Source organism: Hippoglossus hippoglossus, chromosome 14 (assembly GCF_009819705.1).
Source record: "Hippoglossus hippoglossus isolate fHipHip1 chromosome 14, fHipHip1.pri, whole genome shotgun sequence".
Lineage (NCBI taxonomy): Eukaryota > Metazoa > Chordata > Actinopteri > Pleuronectiformes > Pleuronectidae > Hippoglossus > Hippoglossus hippoglossus.
Window position 1 is genome coordinate 22,006,156 of NC_047164.1, and position 15,905 is coordinate 22,022,060.

A 15,905-nucleotide genomic window follows, 5' to 3' on the forward strand; every position below is an offset into this window, starting at 1 on the left:
CATGCAAAAATCAAACAAAAAGACAGCAACATTGCAGGGGCGGATGGAGGGTGGTGAGGCAGATTAAGTAAAGCCTTGGACAGTGGAGTGCATTGTGCGTGTACTGCAACAGTTAACTCTACGCCGCAAGATGCATTTCTGATCAGTCACACAGTCTGAAGGCTTAAAAACTTGGGGTTGAAACTTGACTGGCACGGCAGATAATATGGGCGTCCAAAAGCACCCGTAACCCTGCGCGTATAATGATACCCCCCCTCCCCCATAATTGTAGAGCTTGTGTCATCTCCTTATCCAGATCCTGGAAGCATTTCACTGGTGAATTCATTTCACTGGTTCATGCGGCTCCCCCCAAAGTCAGAGGGTTGTGACAGTGAGTCATGTTGGTTCAATCGGTCTCTGGATTGGACGATGTGGCGTGGATTTTTACAAGACATTGAGGTTTGATCAAAAGGGCCATAGCAACATGATGTGCGCTGCTAATTTCAATGGCAGCAACAGTGAGTGAGGGAGAAGTTCAAGTTTAGCTCGAGTCTGCACCACAGCCAAATGTTGTTAAGTGCTCTGTTAGATTGCATGAGGGTTTATATGTTGTACATTTGTGTTTTACACTCAAGGGAGCGTGCTAAAGAGCTCATCCGTTTGCACTGGACAGCACTAGATTAGATTAGCACAGTTATTTGAGGTGGATTTGCATAGTGCTGAGTCAATATAGCATGATTACTGGGTCATTTCAGGGGCTGGTGTGTTAGAATTATGGGTTTTCTTTCACTGTAACATGCTCATACATTGAATTGATGATATCTTTACACTGCTAATCATCTTAATTCAGGTCTAAAAAGGATGGAGATCTTTAACAGGGCTCTGTGTATTGAACTAGGGGTTTGGATATATAAAAAAAACAAAAAACACAAACACACAGCCATATCAGTGAGTCATTAAAGACTTCCTTCCAACACATTTCCTGTGAATGGGTTAATAGGAGGACAAGTACCTGGTTTTGGCACCGAGTTGGTCATGGACTGCGGCACCTTATCATTTATGAGCTCCACACACTCGCTGGGAAAGAAGCCAACCTGGACAGAGAGCAGCAGTGAGACAGGCGTGTGAGGTGGGAGGAAGTACAATCGGATTTAGATAATAAAATGAAGAGTGGGAAACAGAAGACATAGTATCTACACTGAGCTGCACACATCACATTAGTCATGTGATTTTAGACGCAGAGGCGGAAGGACTTGTTTTGGAAATTTACTCATCCAGGAGAATGACTGGCGCATGTGTGTGTGTGTGGTTCCTCCTCTAATACTGGACCAAAAAGGACCACAGACAGGGCCTGCTCTGCTGTAACACTTCCAGACAATCTTATTTGTATGAACCATTTTATTATTATTTCACATATGATTCCTAAAACTTTGATGTATTCTGTCTCTTTGCTTTGGCGAAATGCTATTTTTGCAGTTGGTTTAGTCATCGTCATTATTAGGGATGTCACAATACCAAAAATATAGTAGTTGATAACAAAACAATGAAATTTCCACGATTCTCGATATACAATTCGATACCATGGCAAAAAACAAAAACAACTCGTCACAATTATTAATTTGTACTTGGTAGAGATGACGATAAAGTCTTAAAATTACATTTACAGTCCATAAAAATCTGTGTTCCTGCTCCTGTTGTGAAAATAACTTTGATACAGCCTGTTTTGCCTTTAAAGGCTTAAGATTAAAGTCTTTATTGTACAACATAGTGATACTGACACACACACCTCTGACATCGCTGACTGACTACCTCCTATTGGAGAGAGGTGGTACAGCAGGTTTTTTGTGTCACTGCACTCTGCATTAACTCCTCATCGATTGGTTCCCCAATACACAACCTGTTTGAGCTTCAGTCTGCATTTAACTTGATGTACAAAGTGTGGATCCGATTTAAGAGTCAGATGTCTAAGCTGCAGGCAACACAGTCAATATTTATGAGTGCATAACAGCCTTTCCAGCCTCCGACATTGTTTCTGAATTATAACTGATGCCTGCTGGCTGCTACACTGGCTGAGAGCCTGAATGGTAGGACGACTTCCTATAGGAACAGAGCCAAAACACAGAAGAGCAGAGAGGGCAGCAGGTCAGAGGAGGATCAGCAAGACATGAGCTACAAAACCTGGCTTCAGTTGATGAACTGAAAAAGATTCTGACTGAGGGAATCTGCAGTAATGGTAAAGTTTTTGGAATGAAAATGTCTTGCTACAAATAACAGTATGTTGTTTAACCACAATTAGTCATTAATATTTACGCTCAAACTTAACTGCTCAAAACACACAGGGCCAGATTTACAAAGAAAATTATGCAGCACTAATTTGCACTGCAGTTTCAATTGAATTTGCGGCACAGATCTACATGTATTTAGCTCCCAATTTATTGAGGGAGTAGCTCATTATGCAGTCAGCTCCCAGGACGCCTGAGATTTGTCTGAGATCGGGCTCAGGAAAGAAATGATTATGTAGGAAACATCAACTTTGTCTATTTTGGTTCAAATCCAGCTGATACTGTTAATATGTCATAAAATATCACTCTTAAAAGTAAAATACTACATTGACAAATGTACTAGGACTCACAGGAAACAAAAAGACAGAGGCTTGACAGTACTGTCCTCTGACAGTATTTCTTTGTTGAGCTGCTGTGGAAGGATAATAAAACGTGATGAATTTATGTACTTAAAATGCAGTTATTTTGGACTATATCATTTTGATTTGACTGACTAACATGGTATATCATATAAACTGGGAATGTTTTTTGCAAAGGATTTTGTTGTATGAATGGGAGGATGATTACAACCAGCAAAAACTATTTTACTGTCCAATGTGGGCAGGCAAGAACTGTTTTAAGAAAATGTTCAACTTTCCTTGAATGCACACAAACCACAACATCTCATCAACATTCGCTCTCACATTAGTCAGATATTGTGCATTATCTCTGTGAAAACATTTGATCCTCTCATTAATTTGAAGGGTCTGGTGTTGCAGCAGGGGTGTCAATGCAGAGGACTCCAGAAAACAACAAGACAAAAAGAAAAGTGGTCACACAGTTAAAAGCTGAACGCTGACTCATAGTTTTTCCATTGTTTACCTCATGATCGCTGGGATTGAGGATAAAATTGTTGCAGCCTTCCAGAGTTGTAAAATCCTTTCTGTGACTATATTATAAACCTTCTGGCATGTGATAAGCCTTTAAAAGCATTAATCTGTTTCCCCAACTGGACTTTCAGCTCTGTATTTCATTGCCTCACAGGTACCTTAAACAACACAGTGCAGCTCCCTGTGTTGTTTTAATGCTGAGCTGTTTTCTGTCCCGCATAGTAAATCTGGCCCATATTATTTTTGAACACATTGGTTTTGGTGAAGCCTACACACATAGAATATTTACACTGTTTTACTCTATTTTTATTAACCCGTTTCAAAATTACTTGTAATATACTGTAGACAGTGCATGCAATAGTTCAGTTTGCTTTTTTAAATGCTATGAAAGAATGAATGCCAACAATTTAAATTATATCATTCATAATTTGAATTTATAATTTTCTACATTGTTTCAGTTAGGAGTGAAATGGAAAATATCAGAAACAAGAACATCAGCATTGAGAGCAGAAACTGAGAATTTGGTGAGATTGTTTCATAATGTTACAGTATGGTACTGAAGACTGTGTAGGAATATGAATTGTTCCAGCATTACAGTGGGAGCCACACACCCTGTAATCTGCTCAAAAGCGGCACAAGAGAATCTGTATCTTGCTCAGACTCTCAGCAAACTCAGAGCCTTTGAAAACCGCTTCACAAAGCAGCGCTCTCTCCTAGTCCTTGAAATACCTCAAGTACAGCCTGATCAAAAGTTTACAGCCAGAGGAAAAGATGGAGGGAGGGAGAGAGAGAGAGAGAGAGAGAGAGAGAAAATGTGCGTTTCTCCCACCAAACTGCAGAGGGGTTTTGTGAGCTGCATACCTGAAAGCCATGCTTGCCCCTCCACCATGTGGTGTCTTCTTTAGGAGGCATGTCAATAACTGACACGATGTCGCCAACCTGCAGAGAACAACCGAGAGGGGAAAGATAGAAGATTAAAGATTGTCTCTTTATTTCTTGTGATAGAAAACATCAGTGCTTGTTAAAAAAGAGCATGAATTCAGTCAGTACTGTTGGGAGCAATGGGATTTGTCCAGACAATGATTAAAAAACTTCTACCTATACAACTTGTGAACATTTGTACCACAAAAGACAGATTTATTGCCCCTTCTGTTCTTTTTATCCTGTTGTGTCTTATTGTCTTGTCAAGTTCAATGATAAAAACACTTTATGCAGCAAGCAACAGATGAGGAAATACATGTGAGGAATCCTAATGGACCCTCAGAATATCCAGAGGGAGAGCATGTTGATATTGTCACCTCGAAGGACAGCTCGTCTGAGGCCTGAGCGATGTAGCGCTTGATGACGTGGGCGGCAGCAATAGCTGGCACGTTGATGGACGACTCTTCATGGACCAACAGATGATTCCCCTTATTGTCAACCTTGTCGTACACACACAGGAATCACAAGTCATTACAACAGTGGCAGACTGGCCCGTTATGATCAAGGTAAAACTAAATACAGAACAGTGACAAGAGAATGAATTTGCATAATCATCCTGCAATTAAAAGGCAATGTTGGTGAATAATGTACATGATATTCTGGTTTTATTGAGGCTGTAAGATATATATTAGTATATTATGAGTATAAACTAAACAGTCATTTCTGTGGTTGTTTTAAGTGCGGTTAAATTAATATATGAATGACACCAGGTCATAAACACAAAGTCAACCTGTGTTTATCCTGTTATACAAGACACAGATAAACACGGCTCAGGATGACTCACACACACACAAATCACATCATTGTTGAACTACTGAATGATGTAAGACTTTGTATAAACATGTGTGCTGTGGTCAGTTAATCAAAGTGGGTTGGTGCCATGTTTGCACGGTGGATTCAAAATGGTCTAAAAATGTGTCCAAATTGGAAAACAAACGTGATGAATGGAGCACCTGCAGGATTTCTTTGGTCACATCATGAAAAAATAGTAAATTCAGCAGAATTCTTTCCCATCAGCTTCTTTAGGTCTTTTTGCAACAATAATGAATTAAAAGTTGATATGGCGCAGAAATAGTGACATTATCTACTATAGGCTTCTGTTAATTCTAGAGTATCACTATAGTATTATTGTGCAACACTTCTAGGTAACCTGTAACTCACAGAAACTGATATTAATTTGTAGTAAAGTAGAACAACTGTATGGCCCCTAGTCTTTGTTTTCAAGTTTTGCAGTTTGCAATATGCCGTCAGGCTTTTTCTGACATTTCTCTTTGATGCGTAACTCTGCAGAGAATATTCACCAGCAGTTCACGAGAGAAGACTACACTGTTATTTCTTTTGCACACATGAGTATTTTTTTTTTAATGTCTGTATGGTAAAACTATTCTAAGTGATACTACAGACAAACAGGCCTTCAGATCCCCCCAATAAAGCATCTTCAGAGTAAGTGTACTCCTCAAACCGAGAGGACATGCAGCCTTACCTCCATCCATGTGAGGGCAGGCCCACAGTTGATCTTGTTGTCAGCAATGGCTGAGAGCCGGGAGAGGTACGCTAACAACATCTGGGAAACTGACTAACGTGGAACAAAACACACACACATACACGCCAGTAAGTCATTACACTGACTTAAGATTTAGTATCTATTATTATAGTATTATTATATCAACCATTTAGTACCTTTACCATCCACTACTTATGCACTGTAAATAAACTATGCTGTTGTTTCAATTCAAGATTTGGTAGTAGTTCCGGATAAAGGTCTCTTGTTCCTTCTTTTATGAGTTTGTTTGGGGATAAGTGCAGATAATTAGGCAGCTTAAGAGTGTTACATGGCAGTAAACCACTAGAAATGATGTTTGTGGTGAGGACACATTACAAGGGAAATTTAGTTTTACAGGTTTTGGTGCCATACAACTGCAAATTTAAGCGAATGCTGACACTGAAGCGTTACTGAGCAGTAGATGTTTTTGTCTAAATCTGAGGTTGCGTCACTTTCAATAAAATGTCTAATCCAAAATGTAGATCGAACAGTGAAGCATATAAATGCAGGTACTGGTGAAAGTAAAATTTTGAACTATGGGCAGTTTGTACAGCTATCTTAGTGAGGACACTCATTGGCATAATGCATTCCCTAGCCCCCCACCCTAACCCTAAACATCCAAACTAAATGCCTAACCCTTAACTAAACCTAATTCTAACCCTAACCCTAAAACAAAGTCTTAACCCCCAAACAGTCCATTAAAGGGGGTCACAAAGTGAGGACCGGCCAAAAGGTCCTCACTTTCCCAAAATGTCCTCACTTTGTAGGTTGTAAACCCCAACTGGTCCTCATAAAGATAGTTGTACAAGAGCACACACACACACACAATCCCTCAGTAATGAACTGGTTTTACCAGTTAGATGAGATTAGATAGCTCTGCATTCTTGTTTGCACCTCAATCTGAGGTTTCACCTGGCTCAGAAAACCTTTCACTGGCAGACTGAAAAGGAAAAAAAACTGGCAAAATATCAAATGGTGCATTCCTGAGAAATAAGCCCTGTTGATCACACTGAGTGAGATTTAAGCAAAGCAAGGTTACCCAAACCTAAAAAAAACAATAATACTGAATACTAAACATCTTTGAACAAGCCTATGTGGTCAGGGTTTATATCAAGTTAAAATGTTAGGTCTGTTAAAGTTTCATATCTATTCAAGTTTTGTATTGGATTTCGCTCAAAGGCCTGGAAGCTTCAGTTTGCATTTAACGTGTGTGTGTGTGTGTGTGTGTGTGTGTGTGTGTGTGTGTGTGTGTGTGTGTGTGTGTGTGTGTGTGTGTGTGTGTGTGTGTGTGTGTTTTCAGTGCTTACCTCTGACTGATCAGTCAGACTGTCCAATCGAGGCAGCTCAGGCAGCTGTGAAAAGCGTCGGTCATAGATGCAGAGATGTAGATGCTTGTCAAGGACACGGAAATCCTCATAGCTGCGCTTCACAATCCAGCTTCGACCCTTCACAACAACAACAAAAAAGTGAGCTTAACCAGTGAGGAGACAAAGACCGAACACACTGGTCGATTAAAGAGCTGAATGTGAGCAATGTTTTCATTCAACTATAGCTAAACTGATTGTTTATGGTTTGTCAGTAAGTGTCTATGTTGTCTAATGTGCAATCTGCAGATGCCTAGAAATATTAAATCACACAAATCTTTAAAGGTTCACCACATCAACTTTAAAGTCTAATGTGTTTACAGCTTGTTTCTGCTGCCCTGAAGGGTTCCAAAATTCACTTTCTGCACGATTAATTACTTCAAATGCTGATTGTTCCCTTATTTGTAATGATGATATAACTGGGGTCAAGCTACATGGACAAGACATTTCTACCAGCCAGTTCGACAATAACATAGCAGACTGCTTGTTATCAGTAATGATTTTCTTCAAATCACCCCTGTTGATTGCTGATTTACATAAAGTTGTACATGCTTTCATTTTTTAACCCAATAATCAAAGAAACAATACCACCGGATTAATTCCAATTTGCTTACAGCCCTAAGTGATCTACAGACGAAACACTATCCTCCACACTGCAAACAACACTCACTCACCTGGACAACAAAGCCACCAACGCTAGAATGCTGTCCATAGTTTTCAGTTCGGCTTTCAATAGCCTACTATTATCCCACAGAGACTAGTGGAGAAAGTTTCTCTGCTTGCCCTTAATGCCTCTACCTGTTGCTGGATTCTGGATTTCCTGACTGACAGACCGCAGTCAGTTCGTGTTGGCAGTAGAAACTCAGGCTCTGTCACATCATGCTGAGCACTGTTTACTCTGCTAACATGCGACTGTTCAGCCTGATTTACTGCTAACCAATGTGTGCATGGTACCACAGTAGAACAGATGAAACATCTTACAAAATATAGGTTGGACAATAGTCTCATGATCAGTGTCAACCACACTAAGGAGATGATCGTCGACTTCAGAAGATCTCCGTTTAAGCACACATCCTTTAGGATCAGTGGCTCCACAGTGGAGAATAGAGAGCAGCAAGTACGTTTAGAGTACCGATCTCAAACAAACTCATCCGGCACATAACCTTACACTGTCTCAGTTGCTGGAGCCAGTCGGGTGGAGGGACATTTTTCCATGGAGAAAAGGCTTCATTGTCATTCTTTTCTCTCAGTTCAATGAGGCAAAATTCTCCAGATCTGGTGAAACTGATGCTATAGCAGTATCTATGCTAACCTGCTTAGGAGGTGCCATTGTTCTTAACTAATAAAGCCACAGGTAAAAAAAACACTAACATCTGGCTTCTGTCTGCAATGGGACTAAATTCAATCATCATTCACTCCCACATCAAATGACTGCAGTAGACAGGTTTAAAACTGCTCCGGCTCTGATCAGCAGTGATGGAAACATGACAATAGATTAACGCTCTAATTTGGCAAGACAGCAAGATAAGAGAGCATCTAATATGACACACCGGGGGGAAAAAACAGAAAGACAACTCCTCTACTGGCCATTTTAAGCGGGTTTACCTACATTTAAAAAAACTGTATATACCTGCTAATTTTGGTGCAAAAGAGGTATAACAGTGATTTTTCACTGTCGTCACACCTATGATACAGCCATAGCTGCCAGTAGTTCCTTCTTAATAGGACGCTGATTGGTGTGAACCACGGTGGTTCAGTCATAAGCGAAGTACCCTTTCATTTATGAGAAATCGAGGTACCTCGCAGGGTTACCTGGGCCTTGAAAAACACTTTGATTGTCAAATGGGCCCAGCAGATTTGTGAAGCACTGAGGCAAGAAATCACGCTGCTCTAACATTCTCACATTCTCACAACGCACAGTTGAGCATGTGCTGATATATCGTGTCGCACCACTAGGTTCTCCAGCTGCAATAATAGTGACACTATAGAAGGTCATCAGAGGAGCGGAGAAGACCATCTCCCTACCTTCTGCACAGGAACTTCACCAGAGCCGATGCCTTAACAAGGCCTTGAACATTTCCAGAGACCCCTCAAACACACTGATATAAATTATTCCATACTCTGCCATAAACCACAGGACTCTTTAACAGCTTCCTCCCACAGGTTATCCGGATACTTAATAGCTGATCCATCTCACTCTGACTGGCTGTATAACTACATGAAGACTTCATTAACTCATATTTTATTTCTGGTTGCCTATACTGGACACTTTCATTCATTTCATTCACACTTTCATTCACTAGGGGTAGGACAAAATATGGAGACAGCTAAATATCATCATCCTGACGATACAGCTAAATATCATCATCCTGACTCAAGCGATACATTATTGATATTCTGGCGACAAATACACTTTTACCAGTTTACGACTATTTTACATTGAATTTATGGCACATGTGGACCCTTAGTTTTCAAGACAGCTGGAATACTCAGTTACTCCAAATTTATTATATTACTATTTTGTTTATAGCATATTTTATTTGTTATGTGCTAGACAATTTAATCATTTATTTAAACCAAAACTGGTAAATCATAGGGATGTGTGACTCAGGAAGTGTGTTATATAAAATGTTAGTATGCATATAGTGTCTTGATTAATGTTTCATATATATATATGTAGTGCGCTGCTTAATGTTTTGCATCTTGGTCTCAGACACATTTTCTCATTCTGCATAATGACAACAAACTTGATTTCATTGATTTGGTTTAACTTTGTGGATAAAGATCCAGTCTATAAAAAAGCCTTAGGCCTCTGTCAGCACACACACAGTCTCACTGAAATCTTTCTCAACCCTCTCTGTTGGGACTTTCCTCTGGTATTATCTGTATTTTTGTCCCCACAGACTCTTCTTCTAATGTCTCTAATACAACGGCAGTGTTTCAACAACTGAAAAATTAAATTCTGCCATGGGCTTCTATACTTTGATATTGGACATGTGTGGCTTACTCAGCCCTTCCTAGTGAAATGCAGTGATTACATGCCAACAGTGCAAGTGCAAACCAAGAGATTTTTGCCCTCAAGCTACCACATTAAATGTAGCTTTGCTTTTTTAGAAAAAAAAAATCTAAGAGCGATTCCATGGATTTGTTGTTTCTTTTTCATCCAGTGAGAAAGGGCTCCAAACCCCAAAACCCCACTGAGAGAGACTAGTGGTGGAAAAAGTCTTCGCTTTGATTTGGCCTGGAAAGATTTGTCTGTACAGAGGCCAGGGCTTGTGCGACTGGGACTACAGTGCACCACTCAGCCCACTGATTCTAGTGCTGTTTGAAAAGTGCTGGCTGGGAGAGCCGCCGCTGGAAGGGCTCTGTGGGCTTGGGGAAGTCTTTATGGTTTCCTGTCCAACTTTCAGATGGTGCTTCTAGTCAACCCCCCTTCTCTGGGTTTGTGGAGCAGAACCAGTCTCCCAGTGCTGTGCTACTTTCTTGGTTTAAAGCTCTAAGCGCAAAGCTCAAGGACAACTCTTAGCCAGTTATTTTTTTTTTGCCCTTTTCCAAAGAGAACTGGTGTAGATGTAGCAGTTTTCCGATGGCTGTGAGGAGTTGGAATTTCCAAGTGCACGGTTGCATACTTGTGTGGCATTGCCAAGGTTGTGCATATGGAGTATGATCTGTTGGGGGATATGCATGAAACCAGAATCCAAAATGTCACTGGAGGAGGCCGGGGCAAAGCTTCTGAGCAGCCACTGCTCGTGTGCGTTCTACTTAAAGGCTTTGCCCAAATTTGGGTAAATCTAATTTCTTGCAAAACTTTGTATATGATGTAATCATAAATAATTTGGCTATTACTTTACTCTTACATCCCTCCTTCAAAAGGAATTTTGAGGACAACTAAGCCAACTTTTTCAACTTTGACAAGCTCTGTGTGAAGAAGTCACAGACTTAAAGGGATAGTTCACCGAAAAATTTAAATTCCCTCATTATCTACTCCCCACTATGCCGATGGAGGGGTGGGTGAAGTGTGTGAGTCCACAAAACACTAACAGTCTCAGGGTTAAACAGTGTAGCAGCCAAAGTGACCCCTTCTTCAGACGTAATAAAACTAACTAACTAAATAACATGCCTCCATACTGCTCATGTGGTGTGTGTGTCCGCAAGTCCCCGACATTCATATTCCACTCAAAACGGCGTCATTTACACTGTGTTTAAGCCTAAAAGTCCACTAGTGGAAGTAGCGATGCTAGCGTACGTGTTCATACGAACGCGCACACCCACCCTTCCATCGGCATAGTGGTGAGTGGATAATGAGTGAATTTAAATTTTCCGTTGAACTATCCCTTTAAGCACTTTCTATCCGACATTCTTCTGAATCGCTCACCCATCCTGGCACACATCCAGAAATCTTTTCAATCCAGATCCAAATTCCCACATAACTTGGATGTTTGAAACAATAAGTTAGGTGATTCAGCAATGTCTGAATTTGAGCCACGGATCTGCCCACAGGGAGGAACGCTAAATATGTCCACAGGTTGTACTGAGACATCACTCGTGGGTTAAAAATCACTTTGGACAAGTTTTTAAGAGAAAAGTTGAAAGCATAAAAACAGTTTTACAAATGTGTGGGTGTGGGTGTTTTTCAGTGAAGTGGAGCCTAAGTGGGAGTGCATATATAATTATGTTTAAGTATACACATGCATGTGAGTGGTTGGGTATGTATCTGCATTCTGGTGTGAGTGCACCATTAAATGCAGTGGGTCCGCTGTCTTACCTGGCAGTAAATATGAACTAAATACACCAGCTCCTTGGAGTCATAGCCGTTCCTTGTGACTTCACACTGTTCATCCCCAAGGGACAACTGAAAGACAGAGAGAGAACAAGGTTAGAGCCCTAAACAAGCATTTTCGAAGAAAAGAGACGGAGTCAGACAGTGGTGACTAAGAAAACAGTTCATTATAGCAACATTAAGCCTTCAGGTCACGCCGTTTCAACAAGAGAAAAAAAAAACCATCTAAAATATAGTGCAATGAGAGACAGTCCAATCTGACCTCCTCATCTTGAGCCTTCAACAGGCCCATTATTACAGACTCATGGGCGGACAGCACTACAGTCTGCATGAAACCTTCACTTAAAAATTATATTCATCATCCCATCTTTGCCAAACATGTCAGGTAGAGTGGGCATAAAATGAAGCAAGCTAATAATAATAAAAGATTTCTTTCCATTTCATTTAATGAAGACATGATTGTGTCAATCAGAATCGATCGAGGAGTAGTTTTAATGAAGTGCTGGCACAAAATCTAAAATAAATATAGGCTGCTGTCACACTTTGTAGTAAAAGTTTCTTAACTTTGAAGAAATGTGGGGAATATTATGGTTCACGTTAATTTCAAGCCCACAGGGTCACAGGGAGGGTGAGAAGTTGCGTTTGATTAAGGCACTCATCTGTTTTACATGAGAATAACTAACACAAAAGTTCTGAAAAAAACTTGATTCACTGCTACTGAACATGGGTTGATGTTGTACAAGATAACTATTATGCTCATTATATCCAAGTGACTTTTCCATTTTGATGAAATATAGATCCTCCCAATCCTTTTTTGCACATAAACAGATTCTAACACTTATTTTGAATGTCATCACACAGCGTTTTGGAACATTTCAATGTAGCTTGCATTAAAGTCCGGTGATGAAAAATAATTCTCAGTCTCCATGTCCAGCTTCTCAAAACATGAATTAAAAAAGGAAAACTCCCTTAACACATTGAGGTCTGCTCAGGAAGTGATGCACAATTTGAATTTCAAGTAGGGTAAAGAAATACAACAGACACATTTGCAAAGCAACAATCATCACAATTGAAAATTCAGGAGGCATTTAGACAGGTACTGTGTTTTTCAATATTCTTCAGAATACCATACATGCATTTAGCTGACTTTTTATGCATTTATCAGTGAAAACTGTGTTGGAAAATATGCCATTACTTTAATTACATATCTCAGTGAAGCTGTCCTGTGGTCTCTCTTTACTCCAATCTGTCAACGTCCTACTGTGTGTGGGGGCGTTTAATTAATTTACTCATACTGATGTTTCAAAGCTTTACATGTTAATGTGAAAAAAATCTTTCCAAAGCAATGAGACTAGTTCAATGCCATACAGTTGAAACACTATAGTTTGTAAAAACTGAAATTTATTGAATCCAAAAAGTTCTATCCATTAAAGAGGAAAGAGTTAAAAGGAAGATACGACCCTCTCTCATATTCATATTCACTGGTGGCTATGACAACATGATGTAGAACATCACCCAGCCAGGTGTTAGCTCCAAGGAGGAGGAAGTTTCCACAAGAAACATGCTTTTATTGTTTAATGTCACTGAAGATCAGCTTGGCTGTGACTGCAGTTAAGGTTTTGTTTTCTCTTTGAGCATCTCTCATTGTGTCTCTCTCTGTTTGTCAAAGCTCTACATGTTCGTTACATCTACATCTGACAAAAGACACTTTCTACCTTCACAACAAGCATTTAAAAGCCTGAAGGTGAATGCACTCCGACAGTCCACTAAACACATAGTGTCCGTAATGTCACAGGGGAAGAAACACATGGAAGTGTTTTTGTTCCCATTAAAACTGGCTTGATTTAAAGACTGTTGTGAATGGAGGGGCATGGGCAAATAAAGCCTCCACAGAACAACAGCAATCTTTTCTGGGACTGTGGCTCCTTTCAAAGACACAAACTAGGATGACACCAAATGACCTAATTACCTCTCTGTTGTTCAGAATGTGCACGGAGCAACCCAGAAATGTTTTGCACTCAACGCACTAGCCAAAGCCATTCTCTTGACAGGGCAGCCAGCAAAAGCTATAAAAACAAACGTTAGAAGTGAACCAACAGAGGAGCATAAAAAACTTTCTCCCATTTCATTGCATTGGTTTATGGGTTTGGACCCACACTTTAGTTTAGGAAACAGAACAGCTGCCCAGTGACCAACTGTAACCTTAGAGACAAGAGTAATTGTTTGGATTGACTGGGATCACTGCAGTTGCAATATACTACGATATCATGGAGGGTAACAAAGCATTTCAGTTTTAATATACTATGTAGACATTTTCTAAACTGTGCTATAACACAGCTAAGACATCTTTATTCTATGCAATGGGATATTATACATCTTATTTATGTTACTTCTTCATCTCGAAGGTAGGAATGATTGCAGATGACGTAGTTTGCCTTACGTCATTGCTAGTTGACAAGACAGAGGATCACCAGAATTATGAGTTCATCCACAGGGAAAAATGAGTGAACCAAATTTCTGGGCCAAAAAAAGCAAGTCAGAAATACAAAAACATAAAACAGTACACTAACATGTCCTCTAGGGTGGTCCCTTCTGGCTATATGCCTGTCAGGTCATGAATGAAACACAGACATAGCTGTTTCTTAATCTCTGACATCATCATGGCGACTGTCAGGAAAAGAAAAATAGAAGTGGGATGTTATGTTTTCCAAAAGAAACGGACAAACAATTATTTTGTTGTTGGCGTAAAAGATAAGCCAGTGTGTCTAGTTTGCACGGATGTGGTCACAGTGATGAAAAATGTTAATCTCAGCATCATTAGAGCTAGAAACATGAAGCAATAACTGTTTGTGCAGCAAGGATAAATACACCTGGATAAAGTTAACGCTCTATGCTGGGCCTTTGGTGTCCGACAAGCGGCTCTCACAAGACCCCATTCTGTCAGAGACAGTATCACATGTTTTCTGGTGAGCAAACTGCTAAGAAGGTGGAACATCATTCAAAAGGTCAATTTGTGAAGGAGCCTTGTTGGTGCTGCAGAGCTGCTAGAAGTTTAGTCACTAAGAACTATCAAGCAAATCACTGCTACGGCATAAGGTATGACAAACGGAGGGAGGAAGTACTGTCATTGAAAGCCAAGAATGTTCTTGCCAAAGGAGAGGATTTGCTTAAACTCGTTTTCGCTAAAACCAGCTGTGAGTGGCAGCATCTTCATCACTACCATCTGACATCAGACTCATCGCCAAAGAGAAGCGGTTCATCACATTTGACACGTTAGTGTGATATATGTGTTCAATCATTTAGTATAGCCCTCGAAGGATGTTATTAAAATTGAAGTAATCCTTGACAGGAAAAAGGTTCTCCACCGCTGCTTTACAGTGACTTTAATTCCCTTCGACCTGGAGGTTTCAGCTTCCTAAAAGTGGCATAAGGCCATACATCATCATATCTTGTTTTGTAACACTTGCCCTATCTAACCATCTGTTTAAGTGACCGTTTTTAACAGTGTCAGTGGTTATTATTACTCACTGCTGTAGTGAAGCCAAATACAAAAACGTAGCTCTCCTTTTAGAGATGTGGCTTGTTCATTGTGTAGGTGTGTTTTAAGATTTGATGTATTACAGTGGTGAGTGTCGGTATTCTGTTGAATTAATATGACATATGGAAAGGGAGCATCGGAAAACCATTTTCACTCTTAGAAATCATCTGAAAATGTTTCATGTTGACATTATGTGCCTAATAAAAGCCTTTAGTCAATATTGTGGAACAGATCATTTCGCAATATTTGTGCAATAACTGAGTCTTCTTCTGTAACACAAGCTGTGACAAGGGTCCAGCTCAAAAAAGTTTGAGCTGTTTCTGTAATTTGTCATGTGGATGATGAAGCAACATTGAACAAGAGAATGTGCAGTGTCAGTCCATCTTTTCTGTGGTGAGGTTCAGTTCTGACAAATGACAGTAAAGTTAAAAAGTAGCTACATTATCTTATCTGACGTTATTCAAAACCATGAAAACAGTGACTCCCCCTCAGACACCTTGAACATAACATCTGGCTTCTCCGCAGCACATTTGGGATCACCGTCAGCAGAGTGATGAAGATAGACAGTA

The 15,905-nt window shown here is 40.0% G+C and overlaps 1 protein-coding gene across 7 annotated transcripts in view; it reads right to left on the reverse strand.

The window, feature by feature from the left end:
* arhgap32b (Rho GTPase activating protein 32b) overlaps positions 1–15,905 on the reverse strand; it is a 99,647-nt gene that overhangs the window by 23,808 nt on the left and 59,934 nt on the right. For all 7 annotated transcript variants that reach the window (XM_034607406.1, XM_034607405.1, XM_034607407.1 and 4 more), the window contains 6 exons: positions 11,784–11,870; positions 6,962–7,099; positions 5,595–5,687; positions 4,429–4,551; positions 3,992–4,069; positions 992–1,073 (listed from right to left, as the gene is read on the reverse strand). In XM_034607406.1, the coding sequence (XP_034463297.1) occupies positions 992–1,073; positions 3,992–4,069; positions 4,429–4,551; positions 5,595–5,687; positions 6,962–7,099; positions 11,784–11,870 (601 nt within the window). The remainder of the gene's footprint in view (positions 1–991; positions 1,074–3,991; positions 4,070–4,428; positions 4,552–5,594; positions 5,688–6,961; positions 7,100–11,783; positions 11,871–15,905) is intronic.